At 40.9% G+C, this 14,030-nt stretch overlaps 1 protein-coding gene across 4 annotated transcripts; it reads left to right on the forward strand.

The window, feature by feature from the left end:
• On the forward strand, positions 1–13,042 carry RSAD1 (radical S-adenosyl methionine domain containing 1). 4 transcript variants are annotated; one of them, XR_014491107.1, is made up of 9 exons: positions 1–166; positions 4,668–4,801; positions 7,019–7,223; positions 7,553–7,918; positions 8,485–8,548; positions 8,782–8,933; positions 10,117–10,171; positions 11,355–11,458; positions 11,566–13,042. XR_014491107.1 is itself a non-coding variant. In XM_083351818.1 (9 exons), the coding sequence occupies exons 1-9, from the start codon at positions 35–37 to the stop codon at positions 11,669–11,671; spliced, it is 1,314 nt and encodes a 437-aa protein (XP_083207944.1). In that variant the 5' UTR covers positions 1–34; the 3' UTR covers positions 11,672–13,042. The 4 variants fall into 4 exon arrangements, 2 of the variants coding, with proteins under 2 accessions (XP_083207944.1, XP_083207945.1); XM_083351818.1 differs by having other exon boundaries at positions 8,782–8,929; XM_083351819.1 differs by having other exon boundaries at positions 7,553–7,795; positions 8,782–8,929.
• The last annotated feature ends 988 nt before the right edge of the window (positions 13,043–14,030 follow it).

Raw genomic sequence — 14,030 nt, forward strand, 5'->3', positions numbered from 1 at the left:
TGCAGCTGCCCCGAGTGGAGGCGGCAAGATTCTCATGGAGGCGCTGCTAGAGAAACTGCGGGCAGGGCTTTCCGCACGCCTTGGTCGAATTGCGCCGCGGGGAAAGCGCAACGCTTCCCAGCTCCACCAGCTCCCTCCGGAAGCGCAAGCCTCGCTCTACGTCCACGTGAGTTAGATTGGAGGCCAGGAAAACCCGAGCGAAACCCAGTTGCGCATGCGCTAATTGAAAAAAACCGTAGGCGCTGGAAGTTTCCTCGGACACGCGTCGCGCTGCACGTGCCCCGCTCTTCTGTAAGTGGAGCTTGTGCGCTGGGCTCCAGTGGCCGCCTCCTGCCTGCCTGCCTTCTGCTGGCTTCTGCGGAGGCTTAGAAGGCCTGGGAGTGTTCTGCGCATGCGGTTTTGTAAACCATAAATTGTTCTACCGTGAACGGGTAGGGAAGTTGCTCGAATTTTGGCGGGGCTGAAGGTCCTGTTATTCTGTGCTCCGTGTTGTAGCCCAGATGTTTTAGTTACACGCAGCAGTTTTGAGAGGAGCATTTAAACTGTAAAACGGGCGAGCGTCAGAAAGAGGCACTTTTCGGAAAGCATTCTTAAACGTCTTAATTCCCCTCCCTCCCCCCCCCCCCCCCGTAATTGATGGCTGTCAAAGCTTTAGTCAATGCAGGTAAACTGCCATTGTTAAAAATGGGGTCAGGAGCACAGTGGAAACTTGCCGCCCTGTAATCTCTAATTAATGGGACCGTGGTAATTTCTGGATACGTATCAAGCACACAGGAATTTCTAGATAGGTATCAACCACAGGAAATTCTGCAACTCCCCAAAGAGAAGTTCACATCAAAAGTGGAAATAATCCTGACCCAGCTATATTTTTAATGAAAAAATACTCAAAATATCATTGAGGAAATGCTGTAAAAGAGGAAACATAATAAGGATACTCAAATCAGAGACTTGGATGTTGGCAATGGGAGGAAACGATCCATTTTGGCAGACTTGACTTTTGAGAAAATCTGCAAAATAATAAGAGTTGGTTTATGTCAGCATCACATATAGGTGAAAATGATTGCAAGAGCAATCTACATTTTAAAGATAAATGCTCAAAGCTGTAGTGACTCCTTAGATAGAATTTCAAGCTTTTGTTAGTCAAACAAATTTGTTAATCAAATTCAAGATCCAAATGGGCTGGATTGCAAAAAACGATTGATGTAGATACTCTTAGTGATTCCAATGAACAGCTTTCATTGAAATTGTGGGTGCTCCAGCAAGAAGAGATTAGACAACCATTTGTCTGAAATGGTATTAGGGTTTCCTGCCTGAACAGGAGATTGGACTAGAAGACTTCCAAGGTTCCCTCCAACTCTGTTCTCCTTCCATGAAGAAACTGTTAACATCAGTGAGGTCATCTTTGTTGAGAGTGGCCAGTAAGGAATTATGTTCCAAGTGAGACAATTTTCCCAACAGATTCCCAAATATTCTTTTCCAAAGCCATGGGAAAATCATCTTCAGCTGTCCAGATAGCTGCATCTGTTGTGTTTTTTACACTGTCATTATAATAATGGTAAATCTCTTAAAGAACAAGTAAGTTATAGCACTACACATTTATTTAGAGTTACACATTGTTAACACCAGTGGATTGAACTCAATGAGAATTAATATGTAGCTGCCCAGAGATGCTGTATCAGTGAGATGGTGGCATAAAAAATTAATATTTCATTCCATAAAACAATTTAGGGGAAGAGATGGAGACATATATATGATGAAGACAAATTCTTAGAGGAATGGAAACATGTTAGCAAAAAAGAGAAGTGTCTAGTTCAGGGCTTTTCAACCTTTTCACCCATTGTACCACTTTTAGGACATGGCAACATCCGAGTACCACCAGTTGCCTAGCAAGGTGTCAAAAACTTGACCCCCCCCAAAAAAGGAAAAAAGTGATGAAGTACAGGTAGTCCTCGACTTACAACAGTTCGCTTAGTGACTGTTTAAAGTTACAATGGCACTGAAAAAAGCCACAGCCGAGCACCTGTCTGAGGTTTTTATTGTTGTGAGCATTTCTGTTGAGGATTGTGGGTGGGGTGGGGGGGATGTTTGGTTTTTATTCCCCCCATCTGTTGGGTGGTTGCAGCAGGTTTTGGTCACTTCACATGACCCTGGGACACTGTGACCGTCATAAATATGAATCAGTTCCCAAGCATCTGAATATAAATCACAAGACTCTGGAGATGCTGCAACATTCCAGCTGATCGGCACTTCTTCTGGGCTCAGCAGACGTTCCAGGATCAGCGCTGAGCTCCAGCTGAAGACTGGCGCTGATCCTGGTGCTTCCACTGAACCCTGGCAGCCCTGAAGAAGTTCTGATCCTGGCGCTTTCGCTGAGCCCTGACAGCCCTGCAGCTCCAGCCATCTCTCGCTCAGGCTTGTGCGGTGCTGCTCCCCGGTTCAGCACATTCCCCTCCCCCACTACCACTTTTCTAGGATGGTCGCGTACCACCTGCCAGGTGCTAATGTACCACAGGTACACTGGTACACTGGTTGAAAAGCCCTACTTCACATGATTCAACCAGCCCAGGGGCTCGCAGTTTGACACCCCTGCTCTAGAGGGCATTATAATCTAGCATTTTATTTCAAGCTCTTAGGAACAAGCCTTTCAGTTTGTTGAATGTCAGCTTTTGCTTCTCTCTCACTATCAAGGTTATACCTCTGGCTTTGTTTTTTTGTTAAGCTTCAAATTACAATGTACACCATATATAGTACAATATTTTCTATGATTGAATTATATAATTTTCTCATTTTAAAGCAAATAATATATTAGGAAGTTCAATTTTGGCTTTGTTCCCCATGTTTTTTTAGGTAAATTTTCCAGTAGCATATGATAGTTGAATGGAAAAGTAGAATTGGTTTTCTGATAATTGTTGGAAGTTGAGGCAATCTTTTTCTGTGTGTGAATGTTCCTGAAAATAGGAATCTGATCTGAGCAATGATTAATGAAGCAGATGTTGTAACTATAACAGAAAGGAGCTGGAAATATGCTGGGAAATACACCTCGTTAAGTTATCTGAAAGAGGGACACGTTGGCTCAGTGGGTTAGGACGCTGAGCTTGTCAATCAGAAGGTTGGCAGTTTGGCGGGTCGAATCCCAAGTGCCGTGTAACAGAGTGAGCGCCTGTTACTCGTCCCAGCTTCTGCCAACCTAGCAGTTTGAAAGCACGTAAAAATGCAAGTAGAAAAATAGGGACCACTCCAGTGGGAAGGTAACAGCGTTCCGTGCACCTTTGGTGTCTAGTCATGCCGGCCACATGACCACGGAAATGTCCTCGGACAAGTGCTGGCTTTTCAGCTTTGAAACGGAGATGAGCACCGGCCCCTAGAGTCGGAAACGACTAGCACGCATGTGCGGGGGAACCTTTACCTAACTTATCTGAGTGAGGAGAGTTAAAAGAACGTGTCCTCTTGTATCTATGTGGCAATGAAGAAAAGCAAAAGGGAATGATACCAGTTTAATAGTCTTTCAGGCAAAGAGCATGCAGGCATTGAGGTCGTGAGTTACTGAAAAGTAAGTCCAACATTAACTGACTCTGTTTCAAAAGGCAATAAAATATGACACCTTTAAAATCTGTTTAGGACCACCTCACACTGCATGCTGCTTTCATTCTATGTCAAACATCAAGGAGCATATTGCAGATGGAAACAACTTGACTTCTATAAAATTTAATTATTAAGCTATTATTACTTGATGCTTATGGACTTGTGGCACATATGAAGAATGCTCCATGACTGAGCCATACTCACATTAACTATGTCACTTATCTGCCCTGTATTTGGGAGATGCCTACCGTTGATATTTTTCAGATGCTTATTAAATCTTTTCTACCGAATTGTCTCTCTACAGTGGTTCTCAACCTTTTTTTCACCATGGACCCCCTTTAAATAACCTTTTGTGGCCACGGACCATGCCTATGGACCACCAAGACTTAACTCAAGATTTAAATCATAACATTTCTTCAAGCTTTTGTGACTCTCTGTGATGACATCACAGTCCCCCCCAGGGGTCCGCGGACCATAGGTTGAGAACCACTGTCTCTACATTTTTAATATTCTCTGTTGTGTATTGGGTATGCAAAATATTTCAGTTTCAACTCTGAAACATTGCACATGGCTATTTTAAATCTGCTTTTAAAGTGTACTGTAACATTTTTGTATTTGTAATAGTTTTATTCTCCTTATTTATATACTATAAGATGTAAAGAAGGGTGAAAAAATAAAAAAAAGGAAACCGTAGGTATGAGGATGCAGCATGATACTGAGTATTACTACGGTATTCTTATGGGAAGCCTCTGGAAATTGCCCCTAGCTAAAGGCATTTATGCTTGGATGGCATTTATCAACTGAAAATAATTTATTGTGAAGTTGAGTTTTTATATAACATAGTTAGCATTTTGAACGGTTATCACAATGTTTTAAAATGCTAGGCATCAGGATGTCTTGTGGCATGAAGATACTTAAATCTTCACATATCAGGATAATTTTAAATGATTTCTTTTGTGTGTGGGTCTATATTGCTTGGCGATAACTAATGACAGCATAATACTGTACTCTTGGCTAATAATATAAAAGGGCTCCCAGGAAAAAAATGTTAGAATAAACTCTCTCTTGTCATTTTGGTTTCTTAGTGGCCTTACTGCGAGAAACGCTGCAGTTACTGCAACTTTAACAAATATATTCCCCGAAATCTGGATGAGCTTAGAATGAAGAACTGCCTCATTCAAGAGGCCCAGACTTTGATCCACCTAAGCGAAGTTCAGAGGTAAATGATAGGACAAGGAGTAAGAAGAATTTGGAAATTTCCAAATCTATCTTTTAGATTTTTAATTAAATGAAGATTTTTCCCATTTGTATCATTCATCTATTTTACAAGTCAGTACAAAATATAGTGCAATTCCCCAAAATTCTTAAAACTAGCACCAAGGAGACTTACAGTAGTTATGCAGCTACACAAATTTGATAAGTAAATATCTCACAAATGTGACAATAAAACCAACAGTTAAAAGCAACTTTAAAATAATCACTAAAAACAATTCAACATAAATAAGATCAGAAAAAATGGATCAACATCCTACACATAATACATCTACCTCTTGTGCACTCCCTGTTCCCATGAGCTTCTCAAGCTAATGGGTATTTTTAAAATTAACTTTTATTGAAGAATTTTATACTGTGGTAAAAGTTATACAAATTCAAGAAACAGAAAGAAGAGTAAAGATAAGTAGTAAATAGATAAAAAATAATAATATAAAGTAGTGGTTTCCGTTTTTCTTTATGGCAGTTACAAATTTATCTTCTAACCTTCCTTTTTAAAGTGATATCATAATTCCCTTTAACTTCGCCAATCATTCCTCCATTGTAGATATTTCCAAATTTTTCATCTTTGTGCAAATAATAATAATTTTGCTGCAGTTACCATATATAAAAACAATCTTCCATGGGCCTTTTCTAATTGGCTGTCCATAAATCTTAATTAAAAAATATGGTTTCAGTTGAATGTTAAAACTTTTAAATATTTAAATAAATCTTTTAAATCACTGTAAGTAGTTGGGTTCTCCACACTTTGAATTAACAATATGTTAACTATTTCTGCTTATATTTATTCCTCATTCTCAATATGGCATTCTTAACATAATTTTAAAAAACTACACTAACCAGGTTTTGAAAGATTATTACAATAATCCAGCATAGATGTAAGTAAAATATGTGTCAGTCATGTTTGATCTCATCTGGAATTCAGGTAGAGTTAATATGCCTAAAACCACATGTCATCTTCCAGATACAAAGCTGAATCCAGTAGCAGTCCAGATTGATTCATACTGATTATTCAGTGAGAATTCTTCTCCATTGAAGGCAATTGAAATTCTGTTCCAAAATCCATCTGTTTAGAAGCACATCTGTTATGTTTGGATTAAGTTTCAATTTATTAGTCTTCATCCAGATGATTATTGCCACCTGACACCTATTCAGGATATTGACAAGTTCCCTAAAGCAGAGGTCCCCAACCTTTTGGGCACCAAGGACTGGTTATGTGGAGAGAGAATTTTCGACGGACTGGAGGGGGCGTGGTTTTATGTGCTGCCTGCATCCCACAGATGGGGCTTTACTTGTTTGTGTGGCCTGGTTGCTGGCATGTCGTGGCCTGGTACCAGTTCACGAACCGGGTGTTGGGGACCCCTGCCCTAAAGGTAGATGAAAAAGAAAAATCACCATATTTATTTGCTGATAACAATGGAACCCAAGTATTGTTATTCTCTCTCAACAATTTTGCATAAATGTTTAATGTGGAGGGTGATATTTATTCATGCAGCCCAGTGTTCTCTGGGCTGAATACATTTCTCCTATCTTCACTTCCTGAAAGTGACTTCAAGGAAAGGCTGGAACTATGATAAAATTGTGCCAAGGACACACATATATTACAGGTAGATTATTAGGATCTGCTATAACCAAAGAATCCAAATCACAACAAATGCAAGAATGTTATTCACAAAACGTCTTAACAGTGTTCAGTAGCAACCAAGTTGTTTTTCCTAGCTTTATTAGATCCTTGATATAATAGATGCCTTTAGGGGGTTCATTCGATCCTTGTATACTATTTCTTTGCTATTGTCAAACTGATAACATGGCCTTAATAATAACACTATCCTATGTTTAATTGGGTTTGTTTCACACTGAGATCAATCCAAAGAAACCCTTCTATTTCTGATGTTGAAACAGAGTGTTTGCATTCAAAACCGTGGCTCAGTCAGAACATCCCATTTTAAAATTAACATTGGTGTCTTGCAGACCATTTGCCTTTGAAATGACTCAGAGTGCTTTTGCATACACCTAAAATATACAAAGAATATTAGAGGACAGAGTGGGACTCCTCCTTTCTACCACTTCCTCTCACCAGAGGTTGAGAAAATAGGGAGAACCATCAGTTCAAATAATCCCCCCCCCCTCTCTCTCTCTCTCTCTCTCTCTCTTTTGGCTTTAGAATCACTTCAGTATACTTTGGTGGGGGAACACCAAGCTTAGCCAGCCCACTCACCATTGATGCTATCCTGGACACTGTCTCCCAATGCGTGCATTTAGCAGAAGGCGCTGAAGTTACTTTGGAAGCAAACCCCGCTTCAGCAGATGCCCTCTGCCTTTCCAAGTTCCAGAAAGCTGGTGTCAACCGTCTCTCCATTGGTATTCAGGTGAGAGGACAGGAGCATTGCTTTTAGGACTGTATTAGTCATCATCCACTTACAATATTAGAATCATAAAGTTAAAAGAACGTGCTTAAAATAATCTGGACTAATGTTAAGCAAAGTTACTTAACATGGAATTGTAGAAAGGGACTGAAATATACCAGTTTTTTCTGTTCCGCTGATCAGCTTCTTCTCTCCTCCCTCCCTCCCTCCCTCCCATATATGCTTTTGGACTACAATGTGATAAGCAGAAAGTAAGAACTGACAATTACTTCAGAGTTATACATTCCAAAAAGAGTCAAGAATATTCATGATTTTTATTTCCTTCTGTGCAGTCACTTGACAATGCGGAACTCAAGCTTCTTGGAAGGAACCACACAGCTTGTGATGCTTTGAGAACTTTGGAAGAAGCCAAGAAACTCTTTCCAGGGCGTACATCTATTGACTTAATATTTGGTCTTCCAGGACAGACTGTTGCTTCCTGGATCCAGGGTTTGGAGAAAGCGCTTGCAGTATGTGATGACCATGTATCCCTTTACCAGTTGACTCTAGAAAGAGGCACATCTCTCTTCAAGGAGGTCCATCAGGGCTTTCTGCCCATAACCAGTGTGGATATAGTATCAGAGATGTATGAGTGTGCACGACATGTTCTACAAAATTCAGGTTTTTACCAGTATGAAGTCTCCAATTTTTCAAAGAATGTAAGTCTTTTCCTTTAGCTAAAACTTGTGCCATACAACTCAGTAAAAGGAAGTAGGTCAAAGAAATTTGGAAGGTTCTGGTAGTGAAATAAGAATTTTTTTCACACAATCTCTCTGTGTTAGAAAGATAATACAAATGTATTTCCTTCTGCGGAAGTGAAAGGAATATGATTTAAGGTTTTTTTCCACAATAGTGAAGATCCTAGTAGTCTTACTCTGCTTCTTATCTCAGGAGAGAATGGTGAAAAAGCTGCTACTAGAAACAAAAAAAGAGACATTTGTAAATAAAAATTCTATATTCTGTATTCTATTCACATGTAATTCAATTTTTACACTGAATTAGAGTGAAGGCCTTTGAGATGATTTTCCTTCCTCCTCCCTGGCCCTCCCCCTTTTTCTTCCAAGCAGGAAAAGTCTCCTAAATGACAGATAAGCCCAATGAGGTCCCGTAGGTTTTTAAAAGCAAGATTGTTTAAGATTAAAGATTGTTACTCTAATGTAATGTAACAGTTGTGTGCAGACTTGCAGTTCCTTAGTATTGTTTGCTTGTTTGTTTGTTTACCCAGGGGGCATTTAGTACTCACAACCTCTCCTATTGGCAAGGGAGCCAATATATTGGCATCGGACCAGGTAATTCTGTTTGGGGAAATGATGGGCCAAGTGCTGCAACTGCTTCTTGAGTTGGTTCTAGTTCAGTGTATTGGAGTACCATTTCAATTATGGCTTGTGTTGCTTTTTTTTTTTAATAAGGGGAGATTGGAAAGTAAGCGCTCCTAAGCTAAGAATGATGTTGCTGCCTAATAATTCCTTCTCCTATAAACATAGTACCATAGGTTGTTCAGAACAATCTCCTCCTTTCTCAGGAGCCCATGGGCGATTTGTACCACGGGGAGATGGTAAAATCCATCGAGAGGCAAGAATACAGACTTTGGAACCGGATATATGGATGAAAGAAGTATTGGCCTTTGGGCATGGGACCCGGAAACAGACTCCTCTCAGGGAACTGGATATGTATGTAAGAAGAAATGTGGAGAGGCTCTTCCTTATCATTTCCTTTCTTTAAATGTATGTGGTATTCCTGAAAACTCAGCCTTGCTTCACCTTGGTGGAGCAGTGGGCTAATGCCTCCTTAAGTAACACCAGCTGCCTGCAATTAGTGCAGGTTCGCATCCCACCAGGCTCAAGGTTGACTCAGCCTTCCATCCTTCCGAGGTAGGTAAAATGAGGACCCAGATTGTCGGGGGCAATTAAGCTGACTTTGTAATAATGCCGCTTGGGGTGTGTGTGTGTGAAAGCCCTAATAAGCAGGCATATACATAGAATGAAGGCTACTGCTAAGCTTGTAAGCCGCCCTGAGTCTTCGGAGAAGGGTGGGATATAAATGGAATTAAAATAAATAAATAAAATAAAAATTTTATATCCTACGTTGCATCCCTTATGTTAGCCCCAGTGGTTAAAATGTAGTATTGCAGTCTAATTCTGCCCACAGCCAGGAATTTGATCCCGATTGGCTCAAGGTTGACTCAGCCTTCATCATTCCGAGGTTGGTAAAATGAAGACCCAGATTGTTGGGGGCAATATTTTGACTCTGTAAACCGCTTAGAGAAAGCTGTAAAGCACTATGAAGCGGTATGTAAGTCTAAGTGCTATTGCTATTTTGGATCTGGAGCCTATTATATATTTAAATTCCAGTTTCCATAAATCCAAAGTACTAAATTAAATCTTAGTCTATACCTGCTTTTTGGAGCTATGTACAATTTATCTCTTTCTGGTCTACTTTTTTGCATGGCCTTTTTATTTTATAACTCTGATTATGTTAATGACATCTTTTAAAACACTGAAAAGGTGCTTTAGAAGGAACACTCATAAAAAGGTGCTTTATGAAAAGTTTAATAAAAATATGATTGCTACTAGACATGCCACACCTACTTATCTCCAATTTAGAGATAATAATAAATTCTTTATAGAATTATTGTAAGGTTTATTCAAAGCAAATATATATTTTATTTATGCATATATTACTGAAAGTAGATGATGTAGGTGAAGTCATATGAGTACAGGTGCTGCCCTGGTTAATATGTTAAAATCATCGACTAGTTCCCTTTTTCCCATTGTTGTTGGCACAAATATCTGTTTGTCAAAATTCTAATGGCTGTGTTGCTTCAAAGTTTGAGATCTTCCATCTATCCCTTTTCTAGACTGGAGGAAGTTTTGATGCTGGGACTCCGTATGGATATAGGAATCACACACCAGGTATAGTTCTCATATTTTAATGTGATGGCTGTTCAGGTTTGAAATGTTGAAACCTTTCTTGCCATAATTCCAGAGTGCTTTTGCAGAAAGGGCTCATTTCTCATTCTTTCTTTTTATTGCGTGCCTTTTCAGTTAGTTACACATGATGTTGCGCTTTGTGACTGCATCGCTAAGGAATGGAAATTTCAGTTCCAGTTGCTGTCATAACTCAAGGACTACTTGTAGTCAATGCTAGAGATAGCAGAGGAACAAATAAAACATAACTAGTTTCTAGTCCTTGTTTTAGAAACATGATGAGTGATTACTAAATGCAGAGAGACTGGAAGAGATCCTCCTGAAATTTCCAGTAAACATGACATTGGACTTTAAGACCTACATATCTCTGCTCAATTTCTTTGAACCTAGTTTATTTTTTGTAGAATAGGAATTGTCCTCTTCAATGATCTATCAAAGATGGGACCAAAAGTGATGCTTGACTTAAGGCTGTTACCAAAAAAAGTTCATTTCAAACATTTGCAGTATTTCAAGCGATGTTCTTCTAAGCCTATATTGCAAAAATTAGAGGAAGCCTTCAACTTACAAGCTATTTGTTTAGTGACTGTTCAAAGTTACAACAGCACTGGAAAAAGTGACTTATGACAGTTTTCCACACTTCATGACTACTGTGGCCTCCCCATGGTCATGTGATCAAAATTTGAATGCTTGGAAACAGGCATGTATTTATGACAGTTGCAGTGTCCCAGAGTCAAGTGATCACCTTTTGCGGCTTTCTGGCAAGCAAAGTCAATGGAGAAGCCAGATTCGCATAACTACTCATCAACTGCAGCGATTCATTTAATGACTGCGGCAAGCAAGGTGGTGGGCAAAACTGAACAACTGTCTTGCTTAGCAACCAAAATTTGGGGCTCAATTCTGTTTTAAGTCGAGGACTACCCGTATAGCAAAAAAGGAAGGTTTTAGTTATACAGTAATCCAAATTGTGATGAAAATCCTAGTTAAAGTTGAGCTCTATATGTTTATTTTCTAAAGAGGTGAAGAGTCTGAGAAAGTCATGTTAAGAAACATATCTCCTAGCAACTTTTGTGTTTCCCTAGATTAGCCCCCAAATTAGTTCTTCAGTTGAAAACTGTAAAAACAACAACACAGTTTTAAGGGTAGTTTTTTTTTGTTTGTTTGTTTATAGCACTGGTTGCAGTTTGCCCCCAGTCTCAGTCTGTGGGACGTGTTTGGTGAGGCAAAGGAAGTCAAAGAGCTGGAAGAACATGGGTTTCTTTTTCTGGACGACAGGTAAGGGGCCTGAAGGTTTGTGTGTTTTAGGAAGAAGATACTGGTATATCTGGAGGAGGATTCACTAATGTTTTTCCTCAGTGACGATTAATATTTCTTTTTTGTAGGGGACTTAGGTGCTCTTGGAAGGGTCTGGCTGTGCTTGATTCTCTCCTGCTGAGACTTCTGAAGCAGCTCCAACAGACATGGATGGAAAGGGAAAGGGGAATGTGAACTAGCTACCAGTATAACTTTCATATTGGAAGCTAAAGAGCTTTCAGAGATGGTTTATAGTCTGGAAAATTGTTGCAATGCAAAGGTCACAACCCATGAAATGATTGTGTCTTCAATGAAGCCAATGAGCTGATTGTGTTGTCATGCTACTGGATGCAGGGTTTTCTCTGAATTAAACAATTACCGCATCCCTGGCTTTTGTCTCTTTGTACTAGAATGAAAAATGATCTGTTATTCTAGTGTCATTGTGGCTTGTACTTGAAATAAATGAAGCATGAAATATCTTTATGCTGCATAAATAAATGGATTATGCAGGAACTGGTTTTCATTAACCAGAATCTTCCACTTTTGTAAGTACTAAATAAAGGAATGTTCCTGAGGGAAGAATTGACTGTGAAGATAATAAAAGATCTGTATGCTGTAAATACAGGGCCACTTGTCATATATTCAGCTCAGTACAACTGGAATGTTTTTGGGCTGTCCCTTACACATAAAAGCTACTAATGCTTCTAGCACAATTACCTGCCATGCAACATTCCACTATATTCATAATCCCAAAATTTCATTTACATTTGACCTATTATGCTCCCTGTTGAAATTCCAAACTCTACCATAGGCACATTCTGAATTAGTTCAAGCAGCCTGCTGTGCTGCTTTTGTTTATCATTAATTCCATGCAAACTATTCTTGATAATACATTTACTGGAATTATTGGAATACAAGTACTCCTTGGGTTACAGTGGCAATTGGGAGTGGAATTTCGGTTGCTAAATGATGACATCATAAAACAAAATGTCACATGACCACATCATTTAGTGATGGCAATTGCTTCAGTCCCCATTATCATTAAGTGAGGATTGGGTCTTTAAGTGAGCGTCTCCTTGCAACTTCCTGCCAGCTTCCAACAACCAAATTAGAGGATAAACTGGCAGAAAGTGGCATGTCACAGGCAGTTTGCAAACAGGTAGACAGGTAAGTGGCAGCTGCTGCATAGGAGAAGGAGCGAAGGGGTGTGTGGGTGGCCAAGGAGGCCTGATTTAAGTGTGGTTTGGGCTGGCTGCTACTGGGTGGAGGAGAGTGTGCAAGGGGCCAGGGAGGTGCACAAGTACCAGGGAGAGTGTGCAAGTGGCCAGGGAGGTGCAGCACAAGCACAATGAGGCTCAGGGAGTGCACTTGAGGGGGTATCAGCAGCATGCAAGATACATAAATATAGTTAATGAATGCCTTCTAATACTTTTGCTGAGTTAATTACTGAGTTTTCACCTGAAATCTAGGCTGAACTAGCATGTAAATACAACTATTTTACTGTACCTTAATTGAGTTCTGTGACCTCTTTTTCCCTATGATTTTAATAAAACTTTATAAATTGGATACTGAAATATGAATTTCTCCATGGTGGAATGTTTGGTCTCCAGAACGGGAAACAGTAGATCAGGGGTGTCCAAACTTTTTTCAAAGAGGGCCAGATTGGATGAAGTGAACATGCTGGAGGGCCGAACATTTTTCCGAACATTCTTTGAACAATTACAATTAAATGCAAATGAATTATTTTATGCCAAGTTAATTGCAAATGGCATACTTTTCATTTTATAACATAAGATCAACTGGCAGCTGAGTTTTCACAATGTATTTTAAATAAATTTTAAAAAAAAAACTGTGTGAGCTGTTACCAGAGAGTCTGACCTTGTCAAACTTACTTTGACAAGGTCAGACTCTCTGGTAACAGCTCACACACTTCCACCACTTCACAAATTCTGCTAGGCCAGGGCCCTACCTACCCCATTCCAGCTCCCCACATCCCAGCCCATAAAATGCCTGTGAAACACAGAATGCGCGCACGTGCACACACACACACACACACACACCCGCCCTTCCCTGGATGTCGCCTTCGCCCAGGGGAGCCAGAGGGCTTCGAAGCCGGGGCAGCTCCGGCGGCAAAGAAGGCGCGCCCTCGCTGCACTGGCACAGACGCCGCGCCAAGCCCGCGGCGGGGGGAGGAGCGTGGCGGTTCGGCCAGGCAGGAAAAGGTGTGGGAAGCGACTGCCGCCTGGTAACGGCGCCCGGGCTCACAACGTGGAGGCGGTGTAGCGAGGCTGACGGTGCGCACTTGGCCTGGCTGAGCGGGAGAAGGGCCTGGCGGGCGGAGTCTCTGAGCTGGCTCCAGGCAGAGCAGAGCGGGCGCCCCGGCCGAGCTTTGCTCGGCAGCAGCGCAGCCCGGCCGGCCACTCCCTCGGCGCTCTTCTCTCACTGGACGGCGGCCGCCTCGCCCTCAGCGCACGCTTGCTCGCCGCCTCCACGTTGTGAGCCCGGGCGCCGTTACCAGGCGGCGGCCGCTTCCTGCACCTTTTCCTGCCTGGCC

The sequence above is a fragment of the Vipera ursinii genome (genome assembly GCF_947247035.1).
Source record: "Vipera ursinii genome assembly, chromosome: 2".
In the NCBI taxonomy this organism is placed as follows: Eukaryota; Metazoa; Chordata; class Lepidosauria; order Squamata; family Viperidae; genus Vipera; species Vipera ursinii.

Bases quoted from the DNA above. Each gene is read 5' to 3' on its own strand.
- RSAD1 (XM_083351818.1), top strand. From the start codon at position 35: ATGGAGGCGCTGCTAGAGAAACTGCGGGCAGGGCTTTCCGCACGCCTT. The intron at 7,224-7,552 runs GTGAGAGGACAG...CCTTCTGTGCAG, and splicing joins GTCTCTCCATTGGTATTCAG to TCACTTGACAATGCGGAACT. The intron at 8,930-10,116 runs GTATGTAAGAAG...TCCCTTTTCTAG, and splicing joins CCTCTCAGGGAACTGGATAT to ACTGGAGGAAGTTTTGATGC.